The sequence below is a fragment of the Rhipicephalus microplus genome, chromosome 6 (assembly GCF_043290135.1).
Source record: "Rhipicephalus microplus isolate Deutch F79 chromosome 6, USDA_Rmic, whole genome shotgun sequence".
NCBI classification, from domain to species: domain Eukaryota; kingdom Metazoa; phylum Arthropoda; class Arachnida; order Ixodida; family Ixodidae; genus Rhipicephalus; species Rhipicephalus microplus.
The window spans coordinates 13,477,638-13,499,351 of record NC_134705.1 but is presented as its reverse complement, the minus strand read 5'-3'; the positions used below and the strand labels follow the sequence as shown (position 1 = coordinate 13,499,351).

General features: G+C 43.8%; 1 protein-coding gene across 11 annotated transcripts in view; it reads right to left on the bottom strand.

Moving 5' to 3' along the window:
* Nucleotides 1-21,714, bottom strand: part of LOC119167714 (uncharacterized) — a 537,665-nt gene that overhangs the window by 402,810 nt on the left and 113,141 nt on the right. For all 11 annotated transcript variants that reach the window (XM_075865823.1, XM_075865821.1, XM_075865822.1 and 8 more), the window contains exons 6-7: nt 6,987-7,243; nt 4,020-4,088 (exon numbers count right to left, since the gene is read on the bottom strand). In XM_075865823.1, the coding sequence (XP_075721938.1) occupies nt 4,020-4,088; nt 6,987-7,243 (326 nt within the window). The remainder of the gene's footprint in view (nt 1-4,019; nt 4,089-6,986; nt 7,244-21,714) is intronic.

Genomic DNA, 21,714 nt, shown 5'->3' with positions numbered 1-21,714 from the left:
AAAAAACTTTTGTAAACTTTCAATCTATAGTCATTAGTCTATGTTGGCATATTTTAAATATCACTTTTTGATTAAGCACATTTTTTTCTATGGCGGCCTTGAACAATAGAGGGTGAACTTGAGTTATCTCAGGAACAAGATGAGTTACAGGAAAACTACTTAAATATTTGAAATCATCCGAAAAAACTGCATAACCCTGTGCAATTTGATCAAGATCACTGATGAAATAAACAAAAAGATGTCTAAGAACAGTCTGCCCACTCAAACAATATCATTTTTCTTGCTTGTTGTCGTAGATACAAGTCACCGACGTCTTTGTTTTAAATTATTTCAATTTTGTAGAAATTTATTGTGCCTATATTTATGATTCCGAAGGCCTAAAATGATGTTTTACCTGCCTCTCTTTGGCACCTAGAACACACCTTTTTAGGGCTTAAAAATCCGGCCTCTAGTCATTGCTGCTGAAAATGGTGTATGGTGCCTCGGTGAATTTTGCTACTTACAGTGAAATATTGGTATAACGAGTTTCAGGGGGCCGCAGCAATTCGTTCGTTCTTTTGAAAGGGCGTTATAGTGTAAGCCCAAAAATTAACCATAAATTCTTCTTTTCCACCGACCAAACCGACTTGACTTTACAATAGTGGGTCCTTGAACTTGTTTTTGATGAGCAAAAACAAATGCACAAGTGAACATCAAAAAATGCACGTTTACTTTAAATAGGTCTTTTTTTTTTCTTTTTGACGCATGCAGCACAAACTTTGCTGCGCGAAGGCCTCCAGCTCATCCACATTCCTGTGGTGCAATTCGGTTCTTTGGTCACAACAGCCTGCTTTTTGCCTTTCAGTTGCCGACGAAAAATATCCACTTTCTCGCTTAGTGAAAATTGCTTCCACTTCTTCGTCACAAGCAAAGATAAACTCATTTGTAGTAGCACCGCAGCATGAACACCGACTTGCTTTGCGGACGCGATCAGTAATCACCAAAAAGAGATGAACACGACTGGCAAACAAGGCCTCGTAGAGCATATGTAGAAGTGAAAAAGAAAGAAAAACCCAAAGCGTCGCAGCCGAGTCTGTATATTAACTCTATGGTTATCGCCTCTTTCAAAGAAAAAAAGTGCTAAAAAAGAAAATTCTTCGCGATTCGTTTTTTGCTCCCTCGCTATTTCGGGTTTTCCACGCCCATGCTTCCTCCTCGGCAACTCCCACTCTGCCTTGCTGACCTTGCCCTCCCATGCTGTCCTCCTCTCGCCTCTGCGCTTGTGAGCCTGCAGCATCAGAATTTGAACGAAAACAAAGTCGTCCTTTGGTTTTGTTTTGTTTTTTTTTCTCTCTCCGCACCGTCGTGAGTTTTCTGAAAAGCAAGGGGTCCGTTCGCTTTGTTGTCTGCTTGCATGCCACTCTGGTGCTCATGAGGAATTTCAGAACACGAATTCCTTGTACTAAGGTGTTGTTAATATAATGTGGAATTAAATTAACACTCGTTATTTTAAACAGTTCGACATTCTGATGTACGTAGTAGAGAAATAATTTTACAATAAAACTACTAGCAGTCGGGGTGAAATTTTTTAATTTTTAACGCTGGGCTTCAGCTCAATACAAGGAAGTGCCACTTTGCCAGCAGGAGCATCAAAGTATTGGGTCACCTTGTCAGCAAAGATGGCGTTCGACCCGACCCCGACAAGGTTGCTGCCGTAATTAATTTTCCACGTCCGGGCAATCAAAAACAATTGCGAAGTTTCATGGGCCTGGCGTCTTACTTCCGCCGCTTTATCAGTCACTTTGCTGCCATCGCGGGGCCGTTACACAAGCTTCTGACGTCAGGAACGGCTTTCACTTGGACTGACGAGTGCGAGTGTGCTTTCCAAGCCCTTAAACGTGCTTTGACATCAGACCCTGTCCTCCGTCACTTCGATGAGAGCGCACCCACTTTCCTTCACACAGATGCCAGCGGCCACGGAATCGGTGCCGTCCTTCTCCAGCGTGACGATACTTCACGTGAGCGAGTAGTTGCGTATGCCAGTCGCGCACTAACACCTGCAGAGCAGAACTACTCGATAACAGAGCAGGAATGTCTTGCTGTTGTTTGGGCCATCCAGAAGTTTCGACCTTATTTGTATGGACGCCACTTCACTGTCATTACCGACCACCATGCCCTATGCTGGTTGTCCTCGCTGAAGAATTTGTCTGGGCGACTCGGTCGCTGGATACTCTGTTTGCAAGAGTACACTTTTGACGTTGTGTTACAGGTCTAGCAAACAGCATCAGGATGCCAACGCTCTCTCTCGCTGCCCTTTGCCACTTTCATCTACAACCACGCATCCTTGATGCCCCTCAGGTGATCAAGTGGCTTCCTCTGCACTCATGTTATCACCCCTGGCAGTTGCTGGGTCACTATCTTTAAACAGCAGCGCTCAGTTTGCCGCGTGCCAACATGACGACCCATACTGTAACCGCATCATCGGATACTTGAATGACTCGCCTTCTCCACCTAATGCCAGACTACGTCGTCAGCTATGGCAGTTCAAGCTAGACAACAATGTCCTGCAGCGCTATACTTACAATGCGGATGGGCATCGGTGGGTGCCAGTACTTCCCCGTTCACTGCGAAAACAAGTTCTCGAAGCACTTCACGACGATCTATCAGCTGGACACTTGGGATTTCAGAAGACCTACAACCGCGTTAGGAGCCGTTTCGTCTGGCCTGGTCTTTCTACCTTTGTGGCTAATTATGTCGCTTCTTGTGCACTGTGTCAACGCCAGAAACGACCAACTTCTGCTCCTGCTGGATTATTACAACCCATTCCATGTCCCGATACACCTTTTGTCGTTGTCGGAATAGACCTCGTCGGGCCACTTTCCGTAACACCAGCGGGCCACTGCTGGATCGTCACAGCCGTCGACCACCTCACACGATACACGGAGACCGCTCCTCTACGCACTAGCTCCGCCTCAGACGTTGCCGCCTTCTTTTTAGAAGCCATTGTGTTGCGTCATGGTGCACCTCGCACGTTGTTGAGTGACCGGGGCAAGGCCTTCATGTCGACAATTCTTGACGAAATTCTAAAAACTTGCGGCACAGTTCATAAGACCATATCCGCTTACCACCCGCAGACAAATCGCCTGACAGAGCGATTCCACCGGACTCTAATCGACATGATATCCATGTACATCGGACCGAACCACGATAACTGGGACAAAATCTTGCCGTTCGTAACGTTTGCACACAACACCGCTGTTCAACGAACCACCGGATATTCACCTTTCTTCCTCGTCTATGGTCGTGCACCGACATTCACTATTGATGCCTCTTTCTTCAATGTAACGACAAAAACGTCCATGACTACGCCAGAAAATTTCGTCTCCAGGCTCGCTGACGCACGGCAACGTGCTCAACTCAACATAGAGGCCAGTCAACTAGACCGCAAGCAACGATATGACAGCTTTCTTCGAGATGTCACCTTCCGTCCTGGAGATGAAGTACTACTTTGGACGCCTGTTCGTACACCCGGATTGTGTGAAAAGTTTCAGTCACGCTTTCTTGGACCTTATGTTGTTAGTGAACGAACATCTCCTGTCAATTACCTTGTCACTCCCGTCGAGGGTTCCTCGGACCGTCGTTACCGTGCATCCGAGATAGTTCACGTTTCACGCCTTAAACCTTTTGTTCGCCGTACCTTTCCCGCCTAAGTCTCGGCAGGGTCGGCCGATCAAGTGCGCGGGGAAAATAAGTGTGAGCATCATTACTCGTTCCATCTTTTCATCTGTACATACTCATCATCACCACTCCAGTTTAGGTTGTGGGGCACATACTCAAGACAAAAAAGAAGAGTCTTGAGGGTACTGTATGCCATCTTACAATATATATATATATATATATATATTATGATATTATTTGACTAAATCACTATTGACATAAAACCTAAATTTTACAAGGGATGCAATGCAGGCTTGTTGGTAACCTACTATAATTTACTGTTTGCACAAGCCCATTTGCCATATAAAAGTGCATGACTGTACCTTCAAGCTCCTCTCGTGCTGCTGCACCCTGGTCAGCTGCTGGTTCAGCTCCTGCCTCAGCTCCTTCACCTGCACTCACACACAGAAACACATGGCTTGCAACATGCAGCTACAAGCAGTGTATACCAGATGAGGCCACTTTAACAGAAGTTGCACACCTCTCTATCACTGTCACTCCGATAAGTATTGCGGTTAAGCCACAAAGTTCTTCTAAAAAGATAGCATCAGAGTCTATGAAACCTGAAATAGCAGAATGACAGATATTCAGATGCTTACCATGTTTGTGATCTTTAATCCTTAAAATGTGTAGCGAAGCAAAGCTGTCACCGATAAAGTGATAACAGCAACTTCGTTATATAAACCAAGTCACGTGGCCACCAAGCGGCTTTTCGCTACGAGCTTGCATGGAATAAACAACCAAGTCATGTGGCCACCAAGCAGCTTTTCACTACGAGCTTGCATGAAATAAACAATGTTCAGTTCTGCTCCCGCAATTCAGGAGTGCGACAGCCAAAATAGACTTTGAAGCAATTTTCGGAGCAGCAAAATGTTACTTTTCGGCCACTAAGATGTTGGAGCAGTACGGGGAAAATTAACATCCATTTTTATCACAAAGACCAAATTTGGAGAAGTAAAAGAAGGCTTACATTTAGAAAAAATATCCCTTAAATACTGCAGCATGCGCATGGGCACTGTTATTTAAACAAAAATAGTATTTTGAATCACCCCACTGAGCAGACAGTGATAGAGTCAACATTACAATTTGTCGCATCTGTCAAATCCTTTGAGCAGACAGTGATAGAGTCAACATTACAATTTGTCGCATCTGTCAAATCCTTTGACAGACTCTGAAAATTCAAATGTGGATCTGCGAAGCTGGCAATTTTGAAATTCAGGGTATTCGTGAAACTGAAAAATAGAAGTGACGAAAAAAAAAAAAAACTAGTGCAGAAGGGTAACAGCAATGTCCTAAACTGCTCCATATGGTTATCAGTAAATTTTTTCAGTCGTCAGCAATTGTAATAGTGCTCACAAATAATTATGCAGTATATACACGAATGCCTAATTGAATATGTGCAGTGTCCCGTGACCCATGCTAAACAGCCCCTTCTAAATCATACTAGGCTTTCCCGCGGAGCACTGGTGTACTGCGACAAAAATAGCTTAAGCAGCATTCTGCACAGGTTAGAATAAGGCCATGAAAGTTCTGAACAGCGCTGCACTCCTCTTATCCCCCACAGCTTTTTTTTTTCTCACGATAAGGTTAGGTTTAAGGCACAACTTCTCAGCTTGCTTACTAGGCGCGTTGTATCCCGGCATATCTATCATCGAAGCGATGCAGCTAAAGCAACATCGACCGAAAAATGTTTTACGCGATGCTGTTATCCGACCAATCGACCAATATGGCCGCCGGCAACACCAGCATTTCCAGCACGTCGACTCAGTCTGCACGTAAAGAACACGGCATGCACTTCCAGCTCTGGTCGCAGACATGCAATAGCTGCGTTTGCTGACTAGGAAGTTCATATTTTTCGCGAAGCGTTGGTGGCTATGGCAACATAATTTGGTCTTGAAGTTGGGTCCTCCCACCGATAAGTATCCACTGTGGTCAGCCGACCAATGAGCGCGCGGCATTGTTACTTATCTGGTCGATCACATCTCGCAAGTGCCCTGACCTAATTGAAATATATTTTACACAGTTATTTCAGGTTAGGGTCTGCCCACTTGGATTAATTGATGGCGTAAGCTGCAGGTGGCCAACGCGGCCTCTATTCCTCGCTAAAATTAGCGCAACTGAGAACATTTCGAGCATGGTCAGGCATTTTGGCGCAGTGTAGCGCAATTTCAGCAATTTTCATCATGATTTTTGCGCAGCTTGGCACCGCAACGAGAAATTGTATTAAATTGGCGCAATTGGCACAGCTGTTGCACCCCTGCGCATTATGCTTTCGACTGTGGTTTCCAACCTCGATGACACACGACATTGTCAACGAAGATGGGATCCTGACCAGTTATGTGGCAAGATGACATGGCAATTGATTATCCATCGACGGCGAGGCAGCGATGCAAGTCGTGGGTCGACTGGGACACATCGAGCGGTTCAACGACTCTACCAGTGACTGGTCGTCATACAAAGAACGCTTGTCATCATTTCATCAGGTCAATTGCATTCTCGAGGACGACAAGGTAAATGTTTTTTTGAGCCTCATAGGCCCAAGGACATACAGTCTACCGTATTTACAGTACTTATTCGAATCTAAGCCGATAGTTATTTTTCAAATTTCTTTGCATCAATTTTCAGAGTTGGCTTAGATTATAGGATTTTGAAAAACACGTCATTTTTTTATTGAGAAAAGTGGTGCACAACTAGTGCCACTTACAGGCGTTATAGCGGTTAGTAGCTAAGCCAACAGCTGGCTTAAGTACACATATAAACCGCTATTTTGATCTTTGCGAGTGTTTAGTCGACCCGTTTGTCAATTCGAGTCACACTTTCAATGGTCTGTGTGTAGCGCAGCTCAATGGCGCGAAACAGGCGGTGTCATTATAGTGTCGCTTATAAAAAGAAAGTTTTCCCAGGCTACAGCGTGGTACAACAACTCAGGAACTTTGAATGTGCACTCCTTTAAGAAATGCGTCATATGCAGTGCGCTCTATGGCACCAAGGATCGCACATTGTTTGATGACGGCAACAGGGAAGTCAGCGACGAGCGAAGCAGCGACGACGCTAAATGAGCACGGCATGGACAAGCGCGGCATCTTTGTGATGCAAATAACTAGAAGCAGCTTCAAGAAAAGAAGTTGTTATTATTTATTTCATTTGAATCTTTCTAGATTTTTGTACTCACAGACAATACGAATTTTTTCACTCACAATCAATGATGCTGACACCAAAACTTCTGTAGAACAAACTCTTGAACAAACCAAATGTGGAGACTATTGAACCAAACCATCTGTTATGCGTACCTTGGTGGCATGCGAGAGGGCATGCTGGCGCTCGGCTTCGAGGTCTCTCTCTCGCTCGGCTAGCAGGCGGCGCAGGTGTGCCTCAGGGTCTGGGCCACGCTTGCGCCACTCACCTCCGGGCTGCCCTGCCCGGTTGAGCAGCTCTTCAACCAACTGCTCCAGCTCCTCCTGCTCGGCTGTGAAGCGGCTGCTCCCACGCACCAAGCAGAGCAGCTCCCGGGCACACACCTCCCGAGACACTACACCAACCGCATCCCCTGGCAGCACAATATTTACTCCTCTGTGAATTCACAGTAACACAATCTGCGCATAATTCCATGCAGCCTCCTCCTCCTTATCATTTAGCACAGTGTAAAACATTGGTACGCTGAGAAACACTTGGCAAGTTTGTGTAAGTTCATGGGTGAAAATGGTGTACAACACTAAACAAAAATGCAGCATATACACAACGATGGGCGCTGGAATCTCAACTAATCTTTATTCACATCGACTCACACATATATACAGGCACGTCAAGAATCCGAAGGCGGTCAACAATTGCATAAGGCACGAGTACCCTTCCAGAGTGAAGCGCAGCGATCAGAGTAAACTCCCCTTGGTTGGCATCCAGTCTCTGTCTCGGCCGCAGCGCACGAAATCGATGCGCACTTGTCTCAGTGCTACATTGGACAAGAATTGGTGGAACTTGCACCTATTGGCCTCCGTTTCACTGACCAAGACTACACAGGGCAAAATATTGACGCTATAAAAACTAATTCAAAATCAAACAAATCCTTTGCCCTTTGATAAGTGTATTTCTTGTATTCTCGAGCACATACGCACACCCTATTCTAGACTTCGCTAGCTCCTTTCACAGCTATGCTAGATAAGAGTAAGTGCACGACGCGAGCAGACGATCAAACAAGAGATGTACAAGCTGCCATTTTTTGTGTTTTGGTGCTTCACGCCATCCAGAGTGCTGAGTGAAGTCACCAGGATTAGTACTGTAGCCTGACGTTAAGTTAGTGGCAATGTCAGTAGGTGCACTGGGAGAAAATTGACTTTAACATCAAAATAAAATATCTCATCAGGATTTTCTGAGCGTCACAATTGCTCAGAGCCTTCTCTTTATACAGGAGATTGGTATGGCAGAGTAAATACGTCTCTGAAAAAAGGTGTCAGTACTCCTTTAATAATGTGCATTATTATCTTGCGAGTTGTCTGTTTATTACTCCTAGCAACGATGCGTTTTTTTTTCGAATTGAAGGACACAGCCACATTCTGCAATGCGTGCTGGTATGTGAAAGGCCATCCATGTGACAATTGGCTTCGTGTTCCCTCAAACTGACATTGATGCACCTACATGTCTGTCTAATGAACACAGTGTTACAAGATAACATAGGCTTGTTCGCCAACCCTGTGGCGCAGTCAGTGGATGTGAATCGGTGGTTGACGCCGCATCCTGCGATCTTCTTCTCATTTGTTTCTTTTGCTTCTTTACTTACACAGGCACATATTTGTGGCAGCTGACTAGGCACTGAAAAAACTACCTTCACACCAAATTGGCCAGCCACCAGTGTGACATCTTACGTGCATACGGTAGTACAGCTATTTTCTTATTACTTTTCTTATTTTCGTTCTTCTTGTCTCCGTTCCTAACAGACTTTAGTGATTTGATAAGTTCTCACAAGTTCTGGTTACTACATGTACTGGGAAATCAGTACACACCAATTCACCTACTTGTCTAAAAACGTCTAATTCTATGACAACATGTCTTCTGGACAGCTGTCCTCAAGTAACAAGTGGCTATTCTATCATTCACTGTTTTGGAATGGGCTAGTGAGTAGCACATATCTAGCCTTTTTTGTTGGAGAAAGGGGGGGGGGGGGGAGCATTGCATTTTAGAGTTGATGACAAAAAGGGTTCCTTCGCGAACCTTCCTGAATAGATGTTTACGGAAAACGCACCGGCAGCTGCCAACAAGACTTTCCATGCCGTTACAGGCAAATTAGGGAATAATAAAAAGGAAGCTTCAAGGTTTTCTTCAAGAGGCTAAGCTGAAGCATTAAGTTTTGCGGACACGCATAATGCAGCGATACTAGATCTACCTTTTTTTTTGTCATTGACACCTAGAGGCATTTCAGAGAAAACCAGCGCAATCACCGATTGACAAAGTACTTGTAAAGCAGCTACCGCCTGTGAAAAAAAAAAAACAGCACACCTGAAGGAAACCCTGCGAAGTGCGCTGCTCACTACCCACGCCGCTGCCATCAGCACCCCTAGTGGCATCGGCACGCCGAAGGGCCTTCTCCGGCAAGCGAAAAGCGCCACGCTCATCACACCTCCCCATTTTAGCCACCCTAGCTGCGTGAAGAAAACCATTACCTACTGAGCGACCTAGCTTTAGCTTCAGATTGTCTGCGGCTCAAAAGCGAGCCAGTGGCAAAAGCCACATTTGGCAGTAGCTGTTGCGGCTGGCGTGCATCATCTAAGACTGTCTGTTTGTACTTTCAGGCGCAGTAGTTACGCGACTCTGAATTCAGCGCATCACCTACTGCTGACCCACGGACGCTTGAGTGACCTGCTGTGACTCGTGCTACTGATTCATCGATATCCACTGATGCGTCTGCGCACAGTACAGCGCACAGTATCTGTAAAAGCATATAAAGGCGTCTTCGGCACCTTCTCCGAACATTTGGCAATAGCTGTTGCAGCTGGCGTGCATCATCTAAGACTGTCTGCTTGTACTTTCAGGTTGGTTACCTGTACCTTCTTCCTCAGTTGATTCAAGCTACATTAGCCGCAACTGCTGCCAATTTATTGCTCATTTTTAACTTGCGTCTCCACATCTGTTCTACGTCAGGCCGTCTTTGTGCAATGAACTTGCAAAAAAAATTGAACAATAAGAACAACATTTCAATGTGAAGATAGATCCGCCGATTTTAGAAATCACCTCTAAGATCAAGCTGAAATTAACCGCTTTCGGTTTGTCTGATAATGCCTCACTCAGTGAAAGCATTGACTTCTTGAGCACCCAGTTTGATAACTTCACAGCCCAGCAGGACGAACTAATGGCATCGAGCAAGGCCTTACTGGCCCGGAACGAAATGCCTGAAAAACGTGTTTCTGATCTTGAGCAATATTCAAGACTGAATAACGTAGAAGTGAAAGGTGTCCTCAAAACAAAAGGCGAAGACTGCCGTGCCATTTTGAAGCGTATGGCCAATGCCATCGAATGTTCTGTATCCGAATCTGATACTGAGACTGTTCATCGTGTGCCGTCCAAATCATCTGAACAAAACCTGATTGCTCGCTTTGTATCTAGGGACAAGAAGAATGAATTTGTAAAGAAGGCTCGAAAGGCGCGTCTTCGTGCGAGTCAGCTTGGTTTTTCCAGAACTAACGACATGTCAATGTATGTGAATGACCATCTTACAATCGGCAACAAAATGCTGTTTGCAAAAGCATTTGCTTTGAAAAAGGCAAAAAGGTGGCAGTATCTTTGGATGGAGAACTGTCAAATCGAAGCACGAAAAGCCAGCGATACAAGGGTATTCCGAATCGCAGCAGAGTCTGATCTGCACGTAATCACTTAAGGGTTTTGTTGTAGTGTTTTCTTGAGACGCATGCCGGTGTGCGTCTTCATTGTTATGTCTCTGCTGGATCCACACGATATTCGCCCAATACTAAAATCCTATCATCATTCCTTGGTCCATTTCAACGCCCAAAGTTCAAGGAATAATCACGAATGCTTGCAAAACTTCCTATCTTCTCTTGATCATCCGTTTTCTTTCATTTGTGTATCCAAGACCTGGCTTTCTAGTGATGACTGTAACATGTATGGCTTTGTTTCTAAAACTGCTGAATATTGTCACCGTTTAAACAATAGACATGGTGGTGCTGTCATATTTGTTTCCCCCCGACATCAGCTATACTCAAAGAAACGATTTAAGCTTCCAAATAGATTGCTGTGAAACGGTGTGGGTGGAAACTAATGAGCCCCTCCAGTCATACAATTCTAAAGGTCTTGTTCTTGGCTGTGTTTACAGATCACCCACCTCTAACATATCAGATTTCTTTCTCGCTCTCAATAATGTGCTTAACAAGCTGTTATTTGAAAATAAGAGTGTGATGATAGTGGGAGACAAAAACATTAATCTCCAGGAAGACAATTCTAGCGTATACACAGCTTACACTGACTGCTTCAGTGGGTATGGTCCTGAATGTCTCATCACATCGCTAACTCGATGCTCTGATGAAAGATCCTATTCTCTTATCGATCATGTTCTAACTAACATCAACCTACCAATTGCTGCAGGCGTTATCAAAACTGACCTCACGGATCACTTTCCTATTTTTACAGTTTTCGATGCCCATTTCTCTAAAGTTGGCGCCTCATATTTCACCTCAGCGTTCGATACAGATGAATTCATTTCTACAATTCGCTCCACCGACTGGTCTCCTCTTGATTTAATTCATGAGCCTATGGAGGCTTTTAAGTTTTTTTGCGATGTTTTCACGGAGGTAGTTTCTACAACCTCTAGATTTGTACGCTGTAAAAATCGATTTAGGGACCCGAAAAACCCGTGGATGACCAATGGTTTACTAAAGAGCTTGAGAAAAAACGATAATTTGTATAAAAAGAAACAAAAGACAGTTTTTCAATATTTCTCTGCCTAATAGGTACAAGAGCTATTGCAAAATTCTCACTAGCACTCTCCGGGAAGCCAAAAGGTGATACTACGAAGTGCAATTTGTGCAGAATAAAGGTAACCCTAGAAAGCAATGACGATTGCTGAATTAATTTATGAACCGTAACTCGCCAAAGATTATATCTGCAATTGAACACGACAACATTACTTGAAGCCAGCCTGCCGAGATTGCTAGCGCATTTTCCGATCCTTTCGCATTATCTCAGGGCAGTCAGCCGTCAAATTTTCAACCTAAAATAAATCGCCAGTGTCATTTATTTTATCTTTTCCCGGTTACACCAAGTGAAGTGATATCCACTATTCGCAACGCTCGAAACACTAGCCCTGGATTAAATGGTATTTCAATACACCACTTAAAACTGGTTGCTGACATTGTTTGCGAACCCCTATGTGCAATATTCATTTAATCTTCAAAACTGGTGAATTTCTGCAAGTATTAAAACGAGCTAAGGTAATCCCAGTTTTTAGGAAAGGTAATAAAGAGCTGCTCTCCTACTATCGTCCCATTTCGATTCTCTCTTCCCTAAGTAAAATAATTGAAAAGTTATTTGTGTCCAGACTAACTAAGTACTTAGATAAATTCCACATAATCAAATCTTGCCAGTTCAGTTTTTGGGCCGGGAGTTCTACTAATTTATCCTTACTTTGTCTAACAGATTTCATTAAAAACAGTCTTGATGAGAATGAATTCGTTCTTTCCGTCTTCCTCGACCTTACTAAAGCTTTTGACACCATTAATCACACAATTTTGTATCGTAAGCTAGAAGCCTATGGGATCACAGGCCCTGCTCTAATGTTTTTAAAGCATTATCTCGCTGACCGAGAGTTTGTGGTATAGACGCCTCAAACATTTTCTCTTTCTAAAATTACTAACCAAAGAGTGCCACAAGGTTCAATTTTTGGGACCTTTGATTTTTTTTTCTCTTTATATTAATGACTTGCCGGACGTCACGGACTTGTGCCACTATGTATTGTACGCAGATAATACAACTATATCAGTACGTGGTAAATATGTGAGTTCATTACTAAATAAGCTAAATATGGCACTTGATCACCAGATAAAATGATGCAACAATAACAAACTACTTATTAATCCATCTAAAACTAAATTTTTGGTTTCCCATCCACATCAAAAGCCTTTAATAAACTTTCCTTCCTTATCATTAGGAAATCATTCTATTCCCGTGAAGGACAATGCGGTACTTCTAGGTGTGGCATTGGACAGCCATTTGAAGTTTCATCTTCACATCAATTATATTAAAAAGAAGTCGGCCTTTGGTATCTGTGTGCTTATCAAGGCACGTCAGTATTTTTCACCTCCTGCATTGCTTTCAGTGTACTTTGCATTTATTCATTCGCATATTAACTACGGCATGAACGCTTGGGGTAACACATACCATTGTTATCGTTATTCCATCCAACATATACAAAATCAAGCCATACGCATCACAACTTACAGTTTTCCGCATTCAGATGCCTATAGCCTGCTTAATGAGCCCAAAATTTTATCTGTTAACAAGTTATTTCAGTATAACATAAGTGTAATGTTTTAGAAGTGACCTAATTCCCAGCTCTCCTTTGAATATATTGAATGAAGCTTGCTCAAGAATACTAACCCCACCAGGTTTGCTTCTAATCTTGATTACTTGCTATATTACGTTCGTACTAACTACAGTAAAAAAACGTCTAAATTCTCTACCATACATCTTTGGAATAGTTTGCCGTTTGATCTGAAATCTTTGCCCTCATTTTCACGTTTCGAAACATTAATAAAATCTTTCCTTTCAACTCCCGATTGCTCACTGTAGTTATGGTGTATAACTGTTTTCCACTTGTCTTGATTTATTTTATGTACTTATTTCTGTTTTCCGTGAAAAATTTTTATTGCCTCTTTCAATTTTTGCGATTTTTTCTATCTTTATTTGGTATTACGTCTGTGTCGTATTTTACTTTTCATTGCATTGCTTTCTTTTTAATTTTTTCACATTGTGACTTTTGTTTTATTGTATTATTGCTTTTTTTTCAACTGCTGCATGTTGCTGCTTGTTTTGCCTAATACGGGTTTCTTATCACCTGCTAATCTTGTGCCAATTGTTTGCAATTCACTTTTGCTGCAGCTTTTAACTGAGGGTCCCGTTTTCAGTATTTACACTCTGGGACCCTCATGAGCGTTATGTAATCAATGCTTTGTAACTAATAAAAACTGAAACTGAAAACAGGGCCAGGGCAGTCTCATTGCCATGGCTATCAAGCAATGGCGGCGCCCATGCTTGTTGAACAGCGGCGGTATAGCAGCAGTTCCTGGTGGTGCCAACCCGTGCTTTAGACTTCGTTGATGCATTTTCAGGCTCTGAACATTTATCTAAATAATAAAGATTTGGTTTATTGCATAGCAATAAGCATCTGAGCCTGGAATTGCATCGTAAAATTTCGTTAAAGTGGGACAATCGAAGAAAAAGTGTTCGTTGTGGCGACAATACTTATGGATTGACTCCTATGAACTGCTGACGAGGAATCGTGAATTTTTCGTTGTAGAGGAAATTTTGTTGAAGCAGTGTTCGTTGTAGCAGAGTTTGACTGTATATACTAAAAGAAAATTTCGGGGGAGGGGGGGGGGGGGCACAGGCTTGATGTGTCACTCCCTGGCTGCACCACTGGGGGATGGAAACCCACGTGGTTGGGTACACACATGACGACGGACGCCCGGGGAGGATGGTGGTGGTGCAGGCTGCGGTAAAAGTGACCTTGGCAAGAGAAATAAGCTTTAGCATAGACTAGAGCGCACATGTGTGATCTAAGAAGGAGGTTTCGTCGAACGAGCTGGCCGAACACGCAGAAGCAACTGGCCGCGAAATAGACCGGAATAAGGTAAAAATAATGAAAACAAAGGAAAACAAACTGGACTTCCGGGCTATACCTTGCCTCTCTGACTATTCAGATCAGTTTGCGCATTCATTGTTCATTGTGAACGAGGCTGCCGCGTAGAAACTGAAACGTTCCGCTTTGATGTGAACATTCATGGTCTGTGCTCATTTTAACCCCATGGGCTCCAAATAATAACCACAACAAAGAAAGAGAGAGGTGACAGTGGCACTGCCAGCACAGTGGCCTCGCGTACGTAGTGCACTGTGGTACACCGTGAATAACGTTTACCGCAACTTTCCGCCTTGCGTAGTCTGCAGAAGTCCTCACAGAAGAAGTCAGACCAATACAACACTGTTCAAAAATGGTAACACCGTGAAGTCACTGTTAAAAACAATGCATCCAACCACCAGCTTCCCTTCGCTAAAGCGAGGTGTTCTCAGGCGAGGCGAGATCACGTGATCCAACTCTGCACGTCACAACGATTGAAGTGCTTGCACTTCCAGTGGCGGGCCTCGCGCCCAATAGGCATGCATGAAAAATTGATGGGACCATTTGTTGACTTCTAATCAACTGGAAATTCCAACTAAGCTACTTCGAATTATCGTGGGTCAACTGTAGCACGACAGAGGCAGCCATGGCCTGAGATTGCCCTTGCAATACATACAGCTAAAACCATACCACACATTGCGATATTCAAAGTTTTCCAGACATTAGGTTTTTGACTATGCTTACTGCAAACGCTTCGTTTAGCATCAAGGTAATGCTCTTTCGGGAGGAGGCGCTATGCCATGCGTTAATCTGCCAACGAGGAAGAGGCAGACAAAGAAGCAGTAGTTTTCGTGCCCGGTCCTTTGTTTTGGCTGTATTGTGCCGACCGATCTCGGAACATGGATCTTGCAAAGCCACCTTATAAACGTCGCTTTTGATTATAACATGACAATATCAATAAAGGAAATCTTGGAGCTGTTCAAGCAAGAAAATATGAGCCTGAAGTTTATGCCCGAGGATCCAGAGCAGCAGAAATTATGATTTGATTTGGCGAATTTCGCCATGCCTGGACGTCAATGTTGAGAATATCAGTCGCGCTACAAAAAAAGGCTTTCTAAACTACTCATCAGCCCACTCCAAAATGCAAAATAATAGAGGTGTTACACATTAGCAACAGTAAATCTTGTATCAACAGTTCATCCATCACCCTGCAACAAACAAAAATTTGAAATTTGAGTAAGCAAACGTGAAAAACCTTGCGGGTTTTGTATTAGTTTTTTTATGTGACCACATGCCTGTATATATCTGTGAGTTGAGAGTAACTTGAGTCCGGCACCCATCTTAGAGTATTCTTCGTTTGTGTCTCGTGTCCGTACACTAAAAAACTATTAACTGCACGCTGCACTGCATTCCGAGGGTTACGTCACCAATAGTGGCTGCAAAACCAGGCTGCCAAGCTTGCACGATTACTACTGCTCCACTACACAGACGACCATAGTGTCAGAATGCTCACCTTATCTTACTGCTAGTTGAGTGACCAGTTGTTATGTTGGAATTCGTCCTTACGCCAACACAGCATCCTACACTTTAAAAGAATGGCATCCTAAAGACAACCTGCTAAGCTCCAGTAGATTCCAGCGATTTATTATCATCTGTGCAATATAACGATTTAAAAAATGTTTTTTTGAAACAAGGGCCCCTGACTCAATTATATACAATTATCTGAAAAACAATATACAATAAATAAAAAAATTATACAATGAAAGATATTCATTGAATCCGTTAACAGCCAGCAAAAGAAGAAACCAAAATGAAAGCGACCAAGAACAACTTTATAAAGCTCCCAAACCACTTGCAATGGAAAAAAATGCAGGAGTGCTACAGCTGAAATAGAATTCGGAGCAACTTTTGGAGCAGCAACATGTTACTTTTCGCGCACTGAAATGCAGATTTAGAGCAGGTTATGGAGAAAAAGCATTCATTTTTAATCGTGAAAGACCAAATTTGGAGCTGTATGAAAAAAAAAAAAAACAGGCTAAGAGTTACAAAAAATATGTAGAAACGATTAGACACCCGCTAAAACCCCTAAACCATGCAGAGTGAATACGAGCACTGCTATTTCAATAAAAGTAGTATTCCGAATTACCCCACTCAGCAAACAATAACGAAGTTCATATTAGCATGTGGCAAGCCTGTAAAATCCTTTGACTGACTCTGAGGATTCAAACGTGGATCTGCAGAGCTGCCGACTTTGGGATTCAGGATATTCATAAAACGAGTAGAGGTGGCAAAAAACAAAACTGGCGCATAGTCCTGTTTGGTTTTTTAGGGCTGTAGAAATATCATACAGTACCCTAAATTTTAAATTGCCAGTAACTTTTCTAGAAGTCAGCGACCATATCAGTACTTGCAAATATGTGGTGTAGACGCGAATGAGTAAATGAACAAAATGTGCTGTGTCCCATGACTAGAGCCAACAGCCCATTCCAAATCTTAAAACGCTTTTCTGCAGGCTTCTGTGTAGTACGGCAAAAGTGCCTTAGCAGCCTCCTGCGCCCGTCTTAGAACAAGGTCATATTTTCGAACCACTACACCCCCTTCCCCCACTCACCTTTTTTTTTTTTCTTTCCTGATGGGTTTAGATTTGGAGCAGAACATCTGAGTCTGCTTGCAAGGCACGTTTGACTAAATAAAGTAACAAGGGCGTGGGCCCGTTGCCCCAGCAACAGCACCGGATGTCTATAGCATCTGCTGTTGCTATGGCAACTAAAGTGGTCGCCAGCAAGGCCAGCATTCGCAGAAAGTATAGTTTGTTCATGTGCAGTGAGAGCGGCATGCGCTTCAAAAAAGCTTTAGTTCCCAACATGCCCTAGCCGAGTTAGCCGACTAGGAAATTCATATTTCTTGCGAAAAGCTGCTGCCTAAGGCAACACATTATCATCTTGCGTCTTCCCGCCGACAGATATCTGCTGCGGTCAGTAGACCGATGAGAACTCAACGTTTCTCTGGAGTCCTGGCCTAATGAGCATCTTACATGATCGTTTAGGGTTAGGGTAAGGACGCCTGGATCCCTGGATTGATTCATGACGGGAACTACAGGTGGCCAATGCGGCCTCTATGTCTTACCATTTCTCGCTAAAATTAGCCAAAGCAAGAACATTTTTAGGCTGGTCGAGCATTTTGATGCATCATGTCACGATTTCGGCAAGTTTCTTGGTTTACCGCAGCTCAGTGCAAAAATAGGAATTTGTATCATATTGATATTGGCACAGCTGTTGCACTCCTGAGAATACACTGCTGCAGAATAATATTCGTCGTAGCTTTAGTCTTCTGATACAGTTAAGCCATGATATAACAAAATCGATAAATTCCCGGGAAAATTTCTTATAAGAGGATTTCGTTATATGCAGGTTCTGTACGAAAATGAGGAAAATAAACACTCAAATAAAACAAAGAAGGAATGAAGGCAGAGATAACCTAAACACTTATTTAGCTATTATTTAGTTATTATTGCAACAGCAATTACATGGACACACTCGGCCGGTTTTTGCCGTCCTTGCCTCGTTCCCGTAACAAGTCTAAATTGATAACATGCCCCAGCACATCGTAACTTTCGCGAGCAAGTAAAAGCGCGTGAGCGCTGCTGAGGCAGAGATAAGAGGAGTCCGCCAATCTTTATCGCCTGAAAGTTCCATGAGATAATACCCCTACATGTTCGAACTGCTGTCGAATGCTCAAACAGAAAGAAAACCACCTATATTGAACAAGCATGAAAAACCGCAGGGAGAGGGGGAGGGATCACTCGTGTAACAACAATGAACTTTGATTAGGGCGGCCATGATCGCTGGCGCGCATGCTATCTCGGCAAGTATCAGTGAACTCTCAACACGAAGAGACTGTGTGAAAAAAGCACATATTCCTGAAGAGGCCATATTTGCTAACACAAGCGTTTTGTAGGTGCTCCACAATATCAGATCCACAAGAGCTGGCTGCCAGCCCTACTTCGTGTAACAATTTTTTGCAGTCACGTTCATTGCACTGCATTCAACGTGACGTCGTATTGTTGCCGGAACTAATCGGCTGATTACAAAAGCTACGAGCCTGCGAACTCGGGGCACCGCGCAAGACGGAAGCGTGTGACCAGTCGACCTCAAATGAACCGTCGTCACCGTGGTCTCTGAGAGTCTCTATCGGCACCTAATCTGACATCTCCTCAGTGGTGATGACACGGTTGTCCACATTTAAAAAAAAAAAAAGCAATGCTGACAGTCATCCGTGGCCACAGCATGCGTGCACAGTGAAACCGTGCAGGTGTGCATGGCATCGAAAACAGAAAGCGAACGACACGGACACGCATGGATACTGCAAAAAACTATACGGTGAACCGCCCTCCATAAGCAGCACGGCCCCACATATGTGACACTAACTAAAAAAGTGGCACCGCCAATGCAAGAGTAGTTTTCTTTTTTTTTTCATGTATTTTTGGTTTGGAGGGGGGGGGGGAGGAAGGGCACATAAGCGCATGCCCCGCGGCTGTGAGAGTGGAAACGCCGGCTCATGGGGCGCAGGCTTGCCTCATGTTCACCAGAGCACAAGAACGAGCGAGCGCTCTTTCTCGCCTGGCGAGCCGTGCACGCTGTCAGCGGCAGGGCACCCACGGAAGATGCATGCTCATGCCAAAATGGTAGACTCCGGGGCAGAATTCTTATATTGTCCGCAGGAAAAATTCATAGTATCAAGCTTGTCTCCTGCTGTTACTTTGTTGCATAGGCTTCTATGGGGCAACGGCGAGGAATAGAAAACCTTCATTATATCGAGAAATCGTTACATAGAGGTACGTTGCATGCAAGTTTAACTATCCTAGCGAGTCGATTATTATGCACGCATCTTCTGCATACACTCTTAATAAACTCACTTTGAGTTTGATTTTTTATTTTGAATTCCATTGTCTGCTTCGCAAATTCTAAAATGGAGGAGTTTTGTGAAAGGACAGTGGATCAGAAGGCTAGAAATATTGCACTGCCAACGTTTGATTAGGATATTTTATTCTGCTGTGTAGTACAGTTACCAAGCTACCACACTTTTTCTGAAGTTATACAAGTCCGTTCTTACAAAGTACACAAAACCTCATTATAACAAAATCCCACTTGCCAAGAAAACACCTCAATACAGTACAGTCGAAACCCGCAATAATGAAACCCCGCGAGTACGAAATCCCCGAGACAACGAAATATTTCCGGATCCCTGTCGAATGTTCATAGAAGCCCATGTATTACGTATTTCGCGGCAACGAAATATTTTTGAACAGCGATCCCGCATTAGCGAATTTTCTACCACAGTGCGTGCCTTATTATACCATCCCGCCAAAGGTTAATTGTCGAAAGTATGCTCGTATGCGTGTTATGTGCAATCAAAATTTGTAAACGTCTGCTTTTGCTGCGCAAGCATGAGTACCACCATTTTTGTTCACTTAAGGGGGGACGCGGCTTTGGGATCGCGAGAAATGGCAAAAAATAATCGATTTTTTGAAAATCAAGTTTTCAGTTTCTGGGACCCTTTTTCTATCTGATTCCAAAAGATCTACACTGAAAACCACACAGAATTGCTTCAGAAAATTCATTTCCCCCACCTAAATAGCGAAACTTTTTCTGGAAATCGTGAAAAAACATCGATTTTCAAAAAATTATGGCTTCGCTATGGTGGGGCCGGGAGCCAGCTTCTTGGGCTCATCGGAAAGAGCATTTCTCCGTGTAACTTTCTTGCCTCAGCTGGTTCCTTTCTTTAACAACAAGCGCACAAAAAACAAATGTTTGAAGGTCGTTTCGAGGCCCTTGATTGGCTGTGGCCACCATGTTGCTTAAGCTCGCCTCGCCATTGGCCCGATGACATGGCTCTCGAAAATCGCTACTTCGTGACGTGTTCACGGCTCGATGATCACTTAAGATATAATTACGCTTGTTAGGAGCAGTAGGTGGATGCGCGATCAGGTTACTACGACCGCGGCACGTCATCGGAGTCGTCTTTAGCCCTCACTCCGCTGACAGCGAGACTGCGGGCAGGAACGAGGCGCTAGCGCACTCGTGGCGACGTGCTTTGTCGTAAGCAACAAACCTGTAAGTGGCGGCGCGGTCAGATTACTACGATTGGCTGCACCGGATGCACGATCAGATTACTAAGAGCGGGCGCACAGTCTATGAGCGCGGTGCGTCATTGGAGTCGGCACTAGCCCTAACTTTTTCGTCAGTATAACCTCGTTGCAAAAGATCTGTGTAGAACAGACATTCGGATACTACAGTTAAACCTGCTTATAACGAACCTCCACATAACAAATTCCTCAATATAACGAAGTTTTTCTGTTCCCCACGATTATTCCATACAAGCACTTGCATTTGTGACCTCTATGTAAGAAAGTAAAAGTGGGAGACAACCTTTATAGTATTGTCACGGGGTCGTGACGTGGCCGAAGACAGGAGACTTTGCGTTGGAATTTAACTGTTTATTTGGGCGAACCTGTGCCCGGTAAACCGAAAGTACGATTACTGTAGCAGTCTTAGTCTGATAGCGGCCAACGGATCGTCGGCCGTCGATCAACTACTGACAAGCGGCGAAGCGCGTCAGCATTTATACTCTTGTCGTCGAATGTTCTAGCGTTATCGCTGGCGGTGGCGTATGTTCCAGAATAATCTGTAGAGTTCGCAGAGTAGGCGTGATCTTATCGAAATGATCTACTACAGTCCGGAAGCTTCTCGAAAACTGCAGGCGCTGATTGGCTAAGAATTGTGTAGTGTTTTGGCACGATAACAAAACTTGGGAAATGGAACGTGGCATTGCCCCCTCTGAAAAAGGCATTGTCCCGATGCTTTAACTAAAGATGAAGGCACAACAATAATGCAAGAAAGTACAATGAATAAATAACGATACAATAATAATAAAAAAAACACTGTTTCAGTTTGTTAACGCGCATGAAACGGCTTGAGGTGCGCGACATGGACGAATTCAGGTCGCGATCGGTGTCGTTGAAAATTCGTGATGCCGTCGGGGACAACTTCGTAATCAAGTGGGCCAAAACGTCGAACCACACTGTACAGTTCGAAGTACCGTCGCAGAAGCTTTTCCCTCAGTCCACGCCGCCGTATCGGCGTCCACACCCAAACATGTCCAACGGGCTGGTATTCCACGAAGCG